Source organism: Mercenaria mercenaria, chromosome 11 (assembly GCF_021730395.1).
Source record: "Mercenaria mercenaria strain notata chromosome 11, MADL_Memer_1, whole genome shotgun sequence".
Taxonomy (NCBI): Eukaryota; Metazoa; Mollusca; class Bivalvia; order Venerida; family Veneridae; genus Mercenaria; species Mercenaria mercenaria.
The window spans coordinates 46,971,241-46,989,481 of NC_069371.1; the positions used below are offsets into that span (position 1 = coordinate 46,971,241).

Here is an 18,241-nt window from a genome sequence, read left to right on the forward strand (position 1 = left end):
TAAGTGTTGTAGAAATCATTTAGAATAAGATATCATGCTAGAATGCCTTTTACCATGTAGTGGAATACAATTTAGAACATGCTTTTCTGTGAATTATCGAATATATCGGGCGTTTTCAGTGATCGAGTGTCCCTACTCCATAAAGAGTCGGGTGTAACCTTTTTTACAACAGACGCTGTTAGTTGATTGGAATGTCCACTTCACTTGAACAAAGTTTTCGAAAAGAAATAATGTGATATCGGTAGACGGTAGTAAGTTCCACCTGGATACCACATGCCCTTTGATAAAATGGTGATTTGCAGACGAATGTCTTCCTGCAAAATGTAGTCGCAAAATGTAGTCGCAGTGTCGCAAAATCATCTTCAGTTGCATCTAATAGAACAGAACAGAGTAGTTACACAATGTTGTTTATCGACATGCTAGAGTCCGTACACTCTGCATAGTGAGGCAACGTACCGGCTGAACGACATAGATTCAAAATTATTCATATTATACACGCAGTTAAGTTAAACTGACGTGTAATATTTGAATTTTAGAAAAGTTTCAACTGCAAATTTCTAAAACGTAAATTTCCTCCATTTTAAAATAATTACAATGCCAAATCTAAATGTAATATGCTTGTATTTTTGGCGTAGTGTAGTGTCGGCCGACATATGGTGGATATGGTGAACAAGCTCTACCTTTCGTTCATATGACAGTTTATTGGTATACTTTGTTCGACCCAGACATAGACACATAAAAGAAAATATAACTGACATATGTTTTCAAGAAGAGTTTAAAGATATGACTTAAGTAATTATATTTGATACTTGTGCATTTAAAACGAAACAAGTGCTTATAATAAGTCCACTTTACGCTGTGTTGCTGGTTTTCTAGTATACTAGCTTGTGTGAAATCTAATACATTACAATAAATCACTGTTCGTATATACTTTTTTTTTTTTTTCTGTTCGTATATACTTCATTTTGTTTTGGCCATTTTAGCAATATTTTTCATAAATGTCTCATATATTTAGAAACATGTATAATTGCTTTTTCACTTGCAAAAAGTCCATGAATGCTGTGATCTCAACTCAAATAACAAACATACGCATACATTTCAAGAATATTAATATTAATATTTTGAAAAAGAATGTGTTGATACTTGACCACATATTTGTGGAAATTAAATATTCAATCTCCTGTAATCAACCAACCAACATAACATAACCAACATTTTAACGGCTCTTCGATATTTAATGGAATTTTTTCATATAACAAAGAGTATATTTAGCCCACCTACTTAATTCAGTAGGGAGATCGCAGACCTCCGTATCGCAGGTGGTGAGTTCGACTCCCGGACGAAGCTTACATTCTCCGTGACGATTTAACAAAAGGCATTCTGTCTGAAATCATTTGTCTTCCACTGATTCCTGTGGAGAAGTTGGCAGTTACCTTAACACACTTTACAACTGGTACATGATTCAGGGACACCAGTTAAGTTCACTGCCAATGTTACCTATCTTAAATACTGTCAAAACACCGGCACTAGATACCAAACAAACAAAGAAAAAAAAAACAAATAAACAAACAAAGAAATGACATTTCTCACATGTTTAGAACAATAGGCTTTGAATACAAAAACTGTAACACAATTAAACTTTAATGAAGTTTAAAACGCCTTTCAATTAAAATCAATTTTATACAGTCATAAAAACAAATTTATTGTAAAATTAACAAACAAACGACACATATTTCATGCTACGGATATCTGTCTGCAGTATGACATTTACTGACATCTTAGAGTCATGAGTAGATTAGACATTTCTTTTAACAAAAATCACCTGCTATACTTAAGAAAGACCTTTTCTGTACCAGTAAGTTACAATAAAGTTTTTCAGTTAATGTTAATGACCACTCTCAGTCAAATTCTCACACTTATAATTTACAAAATCCTGTTGAAATTTTTTTTCTGCATTTATACAGAACTTCTGTGACTGAGAATTTTTTGTTCGTCGCCTTAATTAGTATTTAGATACAATGATTCTCTGAAAAACGGCTATCTTCTCCTCGCCTAAATAGTTTACATCTGGACAGTCAAGAGTTGATTGAGTTTTATATTTTGTTTTGTATGTTATTAATCTGCTAACTCACTTACTGAAATGCTGTTGAAAAACGGCGTTTAACCCAAAAAAAAAACAAACAAAGAAACACTAACAGCTTTCAAACATCTCTTCAACCAGATGGACTTTGTATAGAACAGGGATAGCCCTACAGACCAAATTTCTCTTCTGCTGGGCTAAAACGCATGGCGACGATAATCTTTAACAGTTAGTCTGAATTTTCACAGTAAGGTACAAATAACAACATGTTTGGTATATGAATTTGATTAGTTTAAAATGATCTTTCCAAACAGATTTTAAAATATGAAGTGCACTTGTAACCACCCTTGTATTTTTGACAAAATGTGTGATAACGATGAAAACATATCTTTTAACTTCTAAATTTGACAGCACTACTCTCGTTAGATAGTCGGTATGTGAACTTGCGGATTTTTTGAGCAACCACAACGAAGCATGGAAGTGTGCCCCATAGCGGATAAATTGAAGACGTCGTTTCCAGAGGTAAGGGGCGGAGGTCTATAAGACTATCAGTGTTTCATCCAAGGTTCATCTGGTAAGGTAGCAGATAAAGTATAAACGGACTTGAAATAACAAAAGAATATGTCAACTTTGACTTCCACTGGTAAAACGTTTGCGCGGAGAGAAAATATGCAATAACCCTAGGCATTATTATGTCAAACGGTAAATATATACCACTGGCTTATCCAAACTTATAAAATATTTCAACAGGATATGGCTAAATATCAGTAAGAGAATTTGTTTGGGTATGACTGAAAAACGGTATTGAACTGTTCGTAAGTTCTTGATACATTGTACATGACAAGTCATGTAGCACAGACAAGTTTTCAAGAAAAGTTCACCATATTAAGTACCATGACAATAATTTATCATACTGTAGACGGAAATCCGTGACATTGACAAATGGGTGGTTGGAAGTCCGTGACAATAAAAAGACAAAATGGCGTTAGATGATTGTGCTATTTACATGATCTATTCACTGAGAGTCACTTTCTAAGGCACTATATTACCAATTTTGTGAAATGCATACAGACTCTCGTGTAATGAGCACATTCCTAGGCGTGGGATTTATGTTAACAGTCACTATGCATGAATATCATTTCACTTAAACACCATGAAATATAATAGAAGAAATTGTGAACGATTACATTGAAATATATATAAAAAAATTGCTTCAGCCATCGTCCTCTAGACCAGTGATATGTTGTTTATATTCCTTATACATGTAATATAGACAAGCGATAAGTCAACTTAGTTTTTATAACGTTGCATTTCCAACTGATAAAACTGTTTCTTCGTCCATTTATTAATTGGTAATGAATCAACTAGGGATGGCAACGAATATTCGAATATTCGTTCATGACACGAATATTTGAATACTATTTCACTATTCGAATATTCGGTAATTTAAAAAATAATGATTAATTTCGCACCTGTCACATATGTCAAATTAAACACTTCAATAATTTTGACAACAAATGTAATACTTAAGCAGCGGAGGAAAATGGTGCATATATAAATTAACTGATTTAACTCATCACACATACGCAGAATATTGTCATTACCTAGTATATACTTAGGTATATGACACACTTGGCCGGATTTTAGTCTGAAGGGATACCGGAAAGGTTTGGGGGCAATACTGAAGAAACAGCCTCAAACTGATTGTAAAAATGGATACTTCCATGATTATTGTAGATTGTATGAAATGGCGTATTCTAGTAATGGCAACAAATACAAGCATAATCAATGATGCATAAATACCACTGAATAATCCACCGAGGCTGTATTTTAATAAAAGAGTTTCTACGCTCTAAGAAACGTTATGTATTTTATAGAGCTTCCATCATTAAGAACATGTTTTTGAACCACTTTGTTGGTACTCTTTTAGGATTCTTGTCGTCTCTTGTGTAATGATACCTAATAACAATAACAGATAGCATTAAACTTTGTAAAAGTCATATTAAGCTATAACTATTACACATTTACGTTTTTGCAAAAACGAACTTGCAGTGACGTTTATGTAATGAACTATCATTCGCTATAATAACTGATGACTATTTAACACTATGGAATTACGCATGCTTAGGCTGAATAGTGCGCACGTATTGTTTCCAAATATACGACATCGTGTTATCCATATCATTTGATTCAATAAAAGGGAGGCAGCAAACAAAGGATAATAATTATCTGAAATCTTAGATATCTATAAAAATAAAAACTACCGAAAGAATTGATGAAAGGAAAAATGAGCATTACATCTTAATTAGATTTGGTTCGAACGATCTGAGATGATTTGTAAATAAAATGTTATTTATACACTGTATATAGAATAGTCATTACCAAAATTTAATGTTCATATAAACGTACTTTTGGTAATAAAGTCGATATCTGCCTTTAACTTGGCAGATTCATTCTCTAGCAGACGTTTGAGGTCCTCGATTTGTGTCTCTTGCCTAACCAGTAGAGCTTGCATCTTTCCCAGTTGCGCAGTAACAGGATCTGTTTAAAAAGCATGCATTGTGTTTAAGAGTCTGTAAGTTTCAACATGTTTTATGTGAGGAACAAGACATTATAAAACATGATAAGTTTAGCCAAAAACAGACCTGAATAAATTTTCCTGTTTTATTTGAAACTGTGCGAATTCAAAAATATCTTGATTCATCAATAAATTTAATTTGAATATGGGTTTATTTCATAAGATAAATTTTGTAGAATACACGAAGCGTTGGGAAATTTAAATGGAAAAATCAGCATAAGGACAAAAAGAAACCATATGAATTGCTTGGGCTCTGCTTCTTCAACAAGCCAGGAAACTGCACTTATCTCTGACGCAGAGAGGGCTGAATAGCCTTAGAAAACGTATTTGTCCCAGTTTCTACAACAGTACTTTATGAGATAAAATCTGCAGAAGACAAAAAAGCCGTGTATTAACAAACTGCGAAAAGCTGTGTATTAACAAACTAGTAGCAATTTGATCTAAAAAAAAAAAAAAAACAATGTGTCTTTAATTTTCTTTTGAATCGGTATCCAAAATGTCTCTTCAGAGTGATTTTGCTTTTGTTTTGATATATTTGAGTCTCTTCTAGCTGTTGATGAAGGAGGTACAATCCAGGGGCCACTCAAACATTGTTTCATGCATTGGGTATAACGTCGCCCCGACGAAAACAAGCCTCAGCTGATGATTTCTTCAAAATGATGAAATCTGCACACCGAACGAGGTTTTGATGAGAGGCATGTTATTCAATGTCAGCGGCCTGAACTGCCTGGCAACACAGAACCATAGTTATACAAATGAGCCGGCCATGTGGAAACTAACATAGTGCGTTTGCGAAAAGCATGGATCCAGACCAGCCTGCGCATTAGACAGTACTGCAAAGTACGTCTTACCTGTACAGAACAAAAAGATGGAGTGTCCAGAGAAGAGAAAGATAGGCGAGAAAAAATTTCAGTTTGTTAAACATTTGATCTAGAATCATTTCAACTCTACAAAATAATCAAGATATCTGTAAACAGAAAATGACAAACGCAGGACTGTGCTTATACTCTTGTAGGGGGTAGATAATACAATCACTTCTTTTGCAATATCTTATAAGAGTATTTTCCCTTATATTGAACAGCAATACTAATTCATACTGATGATCTCAAAAATAAAAATAAATTAAAACATTATTAAAAGTTCCTATCCAGATACTGTTTCCTGTAAAACAAAAGCTTTCATTTATCATTATTTCAGAAAACAACGCATGACCCTGAGAATAAACGCTTGTAATGATAATTCTCTACCAAAGAAATATATTCAGAATAAATTATTATCAATTACAATAATTATGTTCATGTAATCTGTAAACCTCAAAACATGTACAAATGTTTTAAACAAAGAAAATCTCGCAGTTCGGGTTGGTCTCTACTTTTACGGGAGGTACACACTCACCATATCGTTTCGGTGACGCTTTGCGTCTAACTGGGCGAGGGCTTCGAGGTGAAGGTACAAAGACAGTGTTGGAACTAAGGTGTCCTGTATGGTCCTGTATGGTCCATGCTTATCGAAGGTGCTTCTGTTCTAGACTGAGACTGATTTGTCGTAGATCTTTTATGAAGTGATGAGCTATCACTCGTCCTCTGTACTGAATGTCTAGACTGGTTACTCTGGTCTGATGCAAGAACATGTGAAGTTTCTGAAAATTGAGTAGGGAGTCTGAGAGAGGATTCACTTTCTGTTGGAAGAGAAGAAGGTAATACTGGTCTCTGTTTTTGGGTTTTTCTTAGTGGGTCGGAATATATATTACGGTTCTATCACTGTCGCCATTCGCCTCAGAATCACTAGAAGAACGGTACTGTTTGCTACTATCTCTATGACTGGATTTTGCAGAGTGGTCTGTCTTACCTAGTTTTCTTTTAGTTCTCTTACGAGGACTACTACTGTAAGCGGACAGGCTTTCCTGTATAGACTGGTTGCAAGGATAAGGCAACAGCATAATTCCGGAGTAAAGTCTTGACTGGGCCCTTCTTATTTTCCTGTTGTACTTTGTATACCGGAATATCTGGATTGGGCATGGAAAGGACTTAATATGGTTCCTTTTCCCAACGCTCAACCAATTTCTTGGTTCCCTGCAAGCCAACTTTACGGCCAGAACCTGGCGATCGGCAAACTGAAGGCGCAGATGCAGTTTGGATGCATAAGAGGCGTGACTTCCGGTATGTTCCTCGGAGAGATCAGTGCCTAGGTAAGAATCAACAGGTAGTCGTGGGTGCCAACCAAACTTGAGAAAGTGAGGGGTATAACCTGTAGCATCATTCTTGGTAGCATTATAAGCCTGCACCAGGGTGGGAGGGTACGGGGGGGGGGGGGGGGGCGGGGGGCGAGATAGACTTCCAGTCGATCCTCTGGTATGTTTCAAGAATACCCAACATCTTCAGAAGTGTCTGATTCCAGCACTCGGCTGCTCCATTTCACATCGGGTGGTACAGAGTAGTTCTTGATTTTTTTATGCCCGCAATCCTGCATATCTCCTGGATAGTGCGACTCAGGAAGTTGCGACCTTGGTCACTATGCAGTTGCTCTGGGAACCCGTAGTACCGAAAATACCCTTCGTATAGTGCAAAGTTAGGGAGATAGACCCGATGCGCACATTAATATAAATAAAACACAATCAGTACAATGTTGCCAGGGTTACATTTGCAATCACACTGCAAGTTAACCTACCTTCTTGTGCGAAAGTTAAAATCAATCCCAAAACGATTGCAGTTACCAATAGTGTTTTGCTGCCAGCACCGTTACTGTATAACTGCTGGAAAACAGGAAAGATTATTAACGTATAAGTCAGTATCGTAATTAAGGATTCTAAAAAATCTATTTGTTTAAACCGCATTTTGAACACTTATGAGTTAGTGAATCTTTGGAAAAATATGGCACCTGTATTCAACTTAATTTTTCGTCGTTCCTGGTAAGTGTAATGCATACATACTGATTTTAAGTAATTCAAGTGTACTACCATTCACCCTATCTGAACTGTAGTGGATTGTCAAGACCTGCCCAAAAGATTTAACACAGATGATACACTTGTACATACAAGAACAATGATAATTCAGAGAATTGCCAAAATACCCGACAACAATTTTATTTAAGTTGTATTTCTTTCTAAATATAACGAGTTTGAATATATAATAATTATGTAGCTACAAAGTGGTAATATATTGAAAATCAATACAAAAGTTTGTCAAATACTATTTACAGTCTCTCTGCACATTATGTGGACTGATTAATTAAATAAGCATTTTGGGTTTGCGGAGCAGAGTGTTAGTAAAAGCAAAATTTTGCATTTGTATTACTTTGTTTATGCCGGTCAGATTGTTTTATAATTAAACAATAAAGTGTTTTTTCTGTTATACACACTTTTTAATATTTAGATACATGTATGATAATAATTGACAAATTAATTAACATTGAACGATGACAACATTTTGTTCTTTAAAAGTATTCTGAACTTATGGGTTTATCTTGCCCATAAATCCACACAAGACAGTCTCTAACAAAAACTATGATCAGGACTGATAACGCTACATTTATGTGTTGTCTAGTGTGCAAATAGAGCTTTTTGGAAAATAGTTTTACAAGAAAGGTACACATAAGTCTTAACCTACTAGATGTTACCACAGTAAAACGCGAAAGAGATCTTTAGCTCAAATATCTTACATATTATTAGGATTTGTGGCAAAATGAAGATAGTAACATGTACATAGTTAAAAATTCTTATATCAGTATCATACCTCATTTTAAAATATTATTTTAGTGTTACGCAACTCGTTCAGAAGTACTTTACAGCGGAAAGAGAAACAGTACAAAAATCAAAGCTAAACGCTCCTATATCAATTATATTGTTTTGTCGTAAATGAAAGATCAAAATATAAACATGATGATTCTGTTAAGCTTTTTATCAGCCTATGCTATGAAAAATGGCAATATATGTTGTGCAAAATCTTAAAAAGATTCTTGCTACAACGGACAAAAGTCAATTGTGGATAACGATGGATGGAAGAAATTACACGGACACTCAACAGTTCTAAAAGCTTGCCATAAGCACTTCATGCACAGGCGAGATAAAACATTTAAGGCAGTACCCTTCTTTAAAAAAAGTATTATAATGCCAATCTCAAAACCTACTGTACATGTATGTCTCAATTTTAGATATAAAACGATATTCACAATTACGTAATGACTTCCCAATATGGTTTATATCCTCTACGTTCTATGATATTTTGAAGCTGATATCTTTAAACTGGTCGCGTTCATGTAATCTTTACATCAACGAAAAAACTGGAAAGGGACAAAAAGCAAATAAAAGTAATATTACGAGTATTTCTTTTGTAAAACGTATTAAAAAGTATTAATCACATTGCGTTGATTGAAAATGTGTTATCATATTGATATCTAACACTACTGGATGCACATGCCATTAAAAGGGTCATGAAATTGGCCTTATTTTTTTCAAATGTTTTTTATTTTTCAGAGTTTAAACAGTTCACCATTAAAATCCACCCATTACTTCTTACTATTTAATGGGATTTTCATGATCATAGTTTTAATGCCATACATTAAAAAGTCTTGAAATAAGTATATTAAAACCCTGGTAAAATATACCTTGTTGAAATGACTTTGATGGCCATGAAAAGCTGCTTAAAATAGACCATTAAAATAAGTTAACAGGCTCCTTAAAACTCCATAAAATTTTAATTGGCATGAAATTAATGTGCCATTAGAAAGTACACCTTAATTCAACATTAATTAGTAAGAACTAATGAGGCCATTATTTTTAATACTCTGTTAATGGCCGTTAATTATTAACAAATTGATTAATGGTCTCATTAAATATGTCAGAGTCAATTTTAATGGGTTCTTAATATTTTAATGGTATATCAAATTAAGGGCCATGAAAATTTGTCATCAGAATTAGACATCTTAAGATAATCAACTTCATACTGATATTTGACGTATTGATTTAAACTATTACTACAGATGTAATAGTATCTATACATATGTACTGTTTTGTAAAATGCTAAAAGAATATTATTTGTTTCTTTTTTTTTCTCTCATTATTTTGTAATGTAAATACATGTAACAGCCTCGTACAAACATTTGTCATATTGTATCCTTATTCTGTCATATGTTCGTATGAAATGAGAAAACAAATGGATATTGTATTGTATTGTGTTGTACTGAGAAGTGTTTACAGGTACTGGTTTAATAGATCAAATGACCATGTGGGTAGTTTTAACTATTCAACATTATAATATTGACAAACATTCTGACCAAGTTTTTATTGGTACAGACATTAGGTATTCAGGTGTATTCAAAAAGCAACTGTTGATGACAATGTCAGCGCACAATGGGCAATCACAATTTAGCTCTACTTCAGTACGTTGTGCTTAGGTGCATGCACTTAAACAGCAAAAGAGCAAATGTTTGAGGAATTGCATCACAAGTAGCTTCCCCACTCCCCAATCATGCGTACTCATTGAGATGAAGAAGCGATTGATCTGCCCATGCCCCAAATGAATTTAAAACAGACTGTAAATCTTCACAATCATGTGTACTGTTCACTTCTCTATAACCTTAGTTTCTACTCAAGGATTGTAAAATTTGAAAATCTAAATTCCTTTTACTAGGATTCCTTAAATAATTTAAAGGAGTAAACGAATTTTCAAACTCGGTTTAAAAATGAGACAGTTATGAGCCTTTTTAAAATAATTGATCAAAATGGCGCCCATTTTGTTTCGATGGCAAAAAAAACAAAACATGGCAGATTTATTAAAGTTTTAGATACGTATTTGAACTATACTTATCTCTGTAAAAAAACTTCTCTACTTTCTTTCCAGGTGTAATGAAAAAAATTACCATGTTTTACATCTTACACTCAAGAAATATAGGATTACTCTATTTAAAAGGTTATTCGCTAAATAAAGCAATGTGTAAATAACGTCATAAACATACTGAAATGGCTGCCTATATGTCCGCCATTTTATCAAATTTCAAACTGCCACATCATTTTCAATAGTGGCCAGATTTTTAAACTTTTTTCAAAGTTATAAAGGCTTGAGATTAGCTTTCATATGATATTAACTTGTTATCAGAACAGAGGGTGACACCTATGTTTGTTACGTTATGCCCTATATGAATTGTAATTCGTTATAATATTTAATCGTATGACAAACTTATAATAATAGAGTTCCGCGTAAGTAGGTGTTGGTCGTAGGGGACCTCTGAGGCGTTGACAATTTCATACTCTCATGAACACACTCAAACATAAAGAGCTTAATATTATGGTTGCTTGCTTGCGTTCTATGCTTCCAAAGCATATCCTTAGAGATATTATTAATTATCACAACATCAGTCCTTACGTTCTTTGCGAGGTTGTGAGAGGTCTCCCCGTTCATAGACTCAGTATTCTTATATTTTTATCTTTTGGGATTATATAGTTCATTCAATGTTAAGGATAAAATAGTCCCGCTAAAACCAATGCTAGGGGCGTGAAGGATGTTGAACGTTTCAATACCTCTCATGAACAGACCAAGTCAAACAGTCTGCTAACATTTTTGCCTAGTTGCGTATACTTAAAAAAAATCTTTTAATAGATTATATAAACTGTCACAACAGTAGTCTTCAAGTGATTAGATGCGGCTGTTGAAAGTCTCTCCGTACGTATATTTTCACTTTTTGGCATCACGGAGTCAATATTTATGGATAATATAGCTAGGGTTAATAATGAAACAAAGCTCTGTATTAATTTACAGTATGACAATGCGAAAGTTTAAATGTAGCAGAAATTGCAAAAATGGGATTGATATCAATAAACTGATAGAACAACATTTTGTTAAATACAAGTGTAAGGGTATCTGCATACTTATTGCTTGTGTAGGGAAAAACATGTTTTAGAAGAAAGTTGCTATCGTTATACTTAGTTGCTTCCAAATGTCCAAAACAACTAAATGGCACTATAATGTCAATATTGTGTATACAAATCTAACTATTTTGTATTATATTCATACTTCCCGTCCCCATATTTATATATATTTCACTACTCAACATAACAATAGTTTTAAGGCCTTAGGTGTCTATTTTTCAAATATTTCCCAGATGTATCTGCTGGCATATATGTTTGGTCGCATGTACTTCAGAGTACGTCTATATATTTCACCAGAGGTGTTGCCTTCTTTACTGATTTATCAAAGATCATGTATTTGTGTATCTGCAGGCCAAACCCCATCAGAGGTACAGAGAAGAGTGCCATACAACAATAGATATTATTTCAGATCAAACAGACTTTATAAGAATAGTTACAGAGGATAATGGTTGACTGTATTTTCGAACTGAATTTATTAAACCAGTTTAATAACTAGAGTTGTCACAGAAGTGACAAATTATACCCGCAGAATATAGCCTTGTCACAGAACTAAGCCAGTGTCAAAGCCAAACTTGCTTGACCTTTGACGTACTGACCTAAAAATCAATACAGGTCATCAGCTAGCCATGATCAACCTCCCAATGGAGTTTCATGATCCTCGGCCCAAGCGTTCTCAAGCTATTGTCCGAAAAAGTTTAAAATGTGTCAGGTCACTCGGACCTTTGAACGTTTGAACTCGGAATAAATACAGGTCATCTGCTGGTCATGACCAGCCTCCATATTACGTTTCGTATTCCTTTTACCAAGCGTTATGAAGTTATTATCCGAAAACCGTTTAAATGACCCGGGTCACAGTGACCTTGACCTGTGACCTACTGCCCTCAGTATCATTAGGGGTCATCTGCTAGTTATACCCAACCTCCCTACCAATTTTCATAATCCTAGGCCTAAGCGTTCTCAAGTTATCATCCTAAAACCATTTAACTATTTCGTGTTATTGTGACCTTGACCCTTCACCTACTAAACTCAAAGACGAAGCTGATCTGTTTTTTATCATGTTACACCTGTGTACAAAATTTTATGATCATAGACCCAAGCGTTCTCAAGTTATCATCCGGAAACTGTTTAACTGTTCTTAGTCACCGTGGCCTTGACCTTTGACTGACTGACCTCAAAGTCAAACTCGACCTGTATTATATGACGATACACCTGTGTACCAAAATTTATGATCCTACGCCCAAGCGTTCTCAAGTTATCATCCGGAAACCGTTTATACTGTTAAGGGACTCTGTGACCTTGACCTTTGACCTACTAACCTAAAGTAGAACTTGACCTGTATTTTCTAATGTTACACCTGTGTACCAAAAAGTATTTAGATCGGTCAAGCCTTACATGAGTTATCATCCGGAAACCATGTAAACCAACGGACCGACCGACCGCCAAGCTCACTCCTATATACGCTCCCCACACAACTTCGTTCTGTGGGGGTACAAAAATGGGTTATATCGGTATTCGATCAATACCTGGCTGAAAAAAATCTATATAGAGTAAGTTGATATGTATGTTTTGTTTACCATTACCTTGATTATATTGCTGGTGCAATTGGTAGAGCGTTAGAATTCAATAATCCCGAGGTGCGAGTTCAAGCCCAGATGACGGCCATATTTTTTCTCGTATACATTTTTTATTATATTTTATTTTAGTAAAGAATTTTTAAGACTCTAAAAAAACTACAGTTTATATATTTTAGTGATAAAGTTTGACTTACCTTTTTTTTATTATTTCATTCTTCTATATTGTAATATATTTTGCTATTTTTTTTTTGTAGGGATAATACACGTTTTTTGGTGTATTAACGTCTGCAGAAGCCCGCGAGATTGTTTGTGACCGAGACCGAAGGTCAAGGTCACAAACATATTCCAAGGGCTTCTGCAGACGTTAATACACAAAACAAACCTGTATTGTCGCTAAAAAAAAAAACAACAACAAAAAAAAAAAAAATAAATAAAAACATTACACGAACACTTTATTTCTTGTTTTCATATGTGGTGACTTGACGATTCCGGTACATTTTTTATTTACCATTTCTGTTGTTCTTGGAAACAATAAACCTGTTTTAAATATCCGTATCTAGGGCCCAGAAATAAACAACACTATCAAAAGCACATCCTGAAGGTTTTCAAGCGATTTTTTATCTCTCGTTATAATAATAATTACAAACATAAAATTACCAATAATTGTTCATATCATTTCACAATTTGGTGGACTCGATCACAATTTCAAGAATAATAATTTTACACTCGAGTTATATTGAGTACGAACACAGTTAGAGTACGGATGAGTACGAACGTAGTGTCAAGCTTCCAAGCTGCATAAATTCTTCGAGAAATTAGATAAAAACATACCGACTGATACTTACCAAAATCATAAATATGATTCCTAAAAACAAAGAATCGCACAAGTAAACAGGCGATTCTTTAACATTCACGGTTGTCTACAAAGTCTGAATTGACGCTGAGTTCTAAAAGGGGAGTAAACAAGGTAAGAAACAAGTACGAACATTGTGGGGGGGCAGCGCATTTGACGTTAGTTACAGATACAGTAAAGCATTAGATATGGTTTAGATTGCATCTTTAATGCTTAAGAAGAGGTTTCTATGAAAGAAACAAGACGCAGATACCAGATGTCAATCTGCGCAGAAAATTTCAAAAATAAAAATCGGGTATTCACAGCACGTGAATTGCCTTGCACACGATTTTTCTCCCGTTAATACATGGCCGGATCCAGTGAAAAAAATTTTTTTTGCAAGAATTTAATTTAATTCATGTCACACAATTTCAACTTCTCTTGCTGTGTCTGTTGACGATCCTTCAGCTGTGTCAGTCTCCGAGTCAGATGATGTATCAGAATCTGAGTTAAGCTCGATGATTACAGGTGCTGGAAGATCGTCTATAGCAATATCTTACTCCCAGGATCTCTTCAACTGATAGTACATGGTCAATACACCTAGACCAATCTGAAGACGAAACTGTTTGCAACCCTCCGCGATTAGGTCTTTCACATGCGCCATCTTAAACGTCAAGTATGTTTTACTAGCTAACACATCATTAACAAATCGAATCAATGAACTGCACAGTTTTCTCGTGCAACGTGTATTGAAACAAACGATTATAAAAAATATGAACTTACCAAGGCTCGAACCTCAAAAAGCAAGTTTCTTAAGCCAACGCCATATCACCTGGTCCATGCATTCGCTTAGATTCAACGATAACTTATACCGCTTTAGTATGTAATACATATACGTTCCTACCCTTTTGTTGACGAATCAGCTGTCATGCATAAATTAGTCACGGCTCAAAAACGTGGTCGAACTATACATTAATTCGATAAAACTTTAGACATTAAACATTGGCCTAATATATGCCACTGTAAATTTGAAACTGAAATCTTGAATAACTCATATTTTTCAAGCAAATCAGGTAAAATTACCATTATGGAAATTAAAAAGAATACAGTTATTTTGTGGGGCGTCTTTAAACGTCGTTTGAATCAATTTTAAAATCACGTGATCCCGAAGAATTTCCGACCGATTAAGGAAAGGAGATAAACAAGAAAGTAGGACAAAAGACCACCCACGTCAGTCTAAGAAAATATTAGAAAAGTCATTTCTTTCACTGCACATGTTGTGACTGATTAAGGAGTAGGTTAAAAGCTTGTATTGAAATCTCTTTCCTGACTTTTTTTAGAAGCAGCCACTGAGAAAATTTTGGATCGCATTGATAAGCATCTTTTTCAAAGTCCTGCTACGCAATGGTGGTATCACTAGTAACATATCAAGTAGATAATGAATATAACTTCCATTTAATAATCGGTTGTCATAGAAACACAGGATTTAAAAGAATATTAATAACTCTTATATACTAGACTTGGACACATGGTATTGTTATATAATTTCCATCCCACATTCTGATTCAACATTTACTTTTTATGTTAACATATGTCAAAGTTGTATACTGTATGTGCAGCATTCACACCATCCTTATCGATTTACATACACCATTTCCAACCAGAACTCGAACGGAAAAGGTGATAAAAAGGTACTTTTCATGTAAATTGAGTTTGACTATGCATCTGCTTTGCATAAAATTCCCAAAACCACTTTGTTAGGAAGCTTAATTTTCATTTTTTTTGTACGAGGTATTTCGCTTTGACAATCGTAAGCGAGGAAACATCAATATACCGGAAATGTGTCTTTTACAACGGGATTTTTCTCAGTTTTTATCGTCGTCGCCGTTTGGAATCAGTTGTTTAATATTACAAAATAAGTAAAGGTTCCATTAGCGCAATATTCTGTAGTTATTTTTAAATCAAAAACTATAACATCATGTTGCTGATGTTTAATCGCAGAAGTAAGTCTTGTCCTCCCGGACGTTTCCGTCACATGATTACATGTAACACACGCAAGCAACACCAAATTATATATTGTACACACACAAGTTTTACACATAGGTATGAACGAAACGTAAGAAAAAGATATTGACGGGTAAAAAAGTATATGATAGAAAGCATTTGCGATTTCCATAAATATATAAAGGATAGCAAACATCACGTGACAGCGACTATTTCTTTACATGACTATTTGGTGGGAGAGTTCTTTAGATCATGCATATTAATTATATTAATGTCTAGTCTATATTATCAAATATTGAAACGCTATACGAATTATTGTTCCTTATCGTTCGGTTGTTAATAACTTGCCTTTCGGATAGATAGACTTACACATTAGCATAGACGCTATTTTTAATGAATATGTATAAGTCCAAGATGTCGACGCCCTACTGGTAATCGGATGCCCTTGACAGTACCCTTGTTTTCATTACCTGCTAAGTCAAGTGTGAAATGTCAACTGTAAGTGTTCTTTCCCAAGAGTACGGACAATCAGACATTGCAAAATAATCAGATTTAGTGCATGCTGGATTCCTAGCATAGACTTACATGTCGGTTTCCGTGGCAACAGAAGCGCGCAAGAATAAAAAAATGTATTTGCATATAGCATTTACAAATGAATGACAATATGCATTTTGGGAGCAAGTAAAGGGCTATGCTTGCTGACATTCACTCACCCCTCCCTCCATCATAGCCTGTTAATTAAGTCATGAAAGGTCAAAATGGAAACTACTGGCCGCATTTTGCGCTTGTTTCTTTAAAAATGATCTACTACACGACTCGATACACACGTCAAAATACTTCATTTCGGTTTAGAACAAATGATGTGTAATAATTGCTACAATTGATTGATAATGTAAATAATATAAAATTTTCTAGTGAAACCCTTCTAAGATATAATAAAAGAATTTCAACAGTAACCAAAGAATTTTCTTCCAAACATACTAGATAAGAAATGGAAATGTTTCTCGTGTCTCCAAGTTTATAGCAACTTTCTAGCAAGTTATTTCCATATACCCTATAAACTTACCTATTTCGAAAAGTAAGTTGTGATTCGTTTTATATGTATTAAACAGAACAAATAGTAAATAAAATCAGTAAAAAGATCCCTTGGAAGCATAGAATGCAACCAAGCAAAAAGAATAGCAGATTCGGTTTGAGTCTGTTCATGAGAGGTAATCAAATGTGCTATAATTCCTGTGAGTATTTAAAGCAACTCTATTTTTTTAATCAATAACTTACACAAAAACAAATTGTCTTTACAATTATATCAACGTATATAACATGATTATCACTCCAGCTCTTTTTCTATTCAAGCGATGTGTTGTGTAAATTGATAATAATTTCATAAATCTCTTCGTTTTTGTCCAAATACATTTAAATCCTATTGTAAAGGACTATTAAAACTTTATGAAAAGATAAAAGCTTGTACTCCAAGTTAATTGGTTTTGATTCATTGATTCATAAATGGACACTCGAGTCATTTATTTGTACTGTAATGTTCTAATAAGAAAGCTAAAATACCTCATGTGAAACAGGAGTCAGGTACATATCATCTTGATTGTTTGACACAGTGCACACATTGTCTTTAATTTTCGAATAGGTGCTGTCCTCAGAAGATATTTCAGAATCATTCCCATTATTTTTGACAGGCGTTTCTAAGTCCTTTGCCATGCCTTTTATTACATCGTGATTAGGCAGGTCTTTCTTATGATCATCATTTTCAGTTGATCCAACATGCGACATTGCACTATCTTGTCTTTGCTGTCTCGGTGGTAACGGCGGTGGATTACACGACATAGTTGTTACAAAAGAGGACGATAAGCAAGATAAGCTGAGTTATGATATAATTTCAAATCCAACACTTCGTCTTCATCATTTCATTTCGTTTTACAAATAACGTTTAGAAACGTAATTTCTTGCTAAAGTTTTGTTTAACATGCCATTTATATGTTTAAAAAAATAGAAAAATAAACACAGGCACTGCGTACGTAATAACGAATATGTTGAGTGTAGTTAAGTATATTACCGTAATATTGATAGCTGAAATTTGATAGTTTAAAGTAAATCGATTACTCTATATTTATGTGTATGTATGGATAAATACGTAGTTCTAAAATTAGTCTTCCTTATCTATGGTGGCTCTTTTATGCCAGTTCTTCGTGTTGTTTTGTCGCATTGTAAAAATATGTATTTCATTAAACTTTGTACATGTATGGTTGTTTAGTGTATGTTTGTGTGTGTATACATCTGTACAATTTGTTCCATACCACAT

The 18,241-nt window shown here is 34.3% G+C and overlaps 1 protein-coding gene across 1 annotated transcript; it reads right to left on the reverse strand.

Moving 5' to 3' along the window:
* Nucleotides 1-1,573: 1,573 nt before the first annotated feature.
* Nucleotides 1,574-17,986, reverse strand: LOC128546564 (uncharacterized). Its single transcript, XM_053517357.1, has 4 exons — nucleotides 17,491-17,986; nucleotides 7,326-7,410; nucleotides 4,490-4,621; nucleotides 1,574-4,039 (listed from the first exon to the last, which is right to left on the reverse strand). The coding sequence occupies exons 1-4, from the start codon at nucleotides 17,764-17,766 to the stop codon at nucleotides 3,969-3,971; spliced, it is 564 nt and encodes a 187-aa protein (XP_053373332.1). The 5' UTR covers nucleotides 17,767-17,986; the 3' UTR covers nucleotides 1,574-3,968.
* Between the last annotated feature and the right edge of the window lie 255 nt (nucleotides 17,987-18,241).

Coding starts and splice junctions, on each gene's coding strand:
- LOC128546564 (XM_053517357.1), bottom strand. CDS start 17,766: ATGTCGTGTAATCCACCGCCGTTACCACCGAGACAGCAAAGACAAGAT. Junction 4,622..7,325: donor TTTAACTTTCGCACAAGAAG/GTAGGTTAACTT, acceptor CTTTTTAAACAG/ATCCTGTTACTGCGCAACTG. Junction 4,040..4,489: donor TATCGACTTTATTACCAAAA/GTACGTTTATAT, acceptor TATTGTTATTAG/GTATCATTACACAAGAGACG.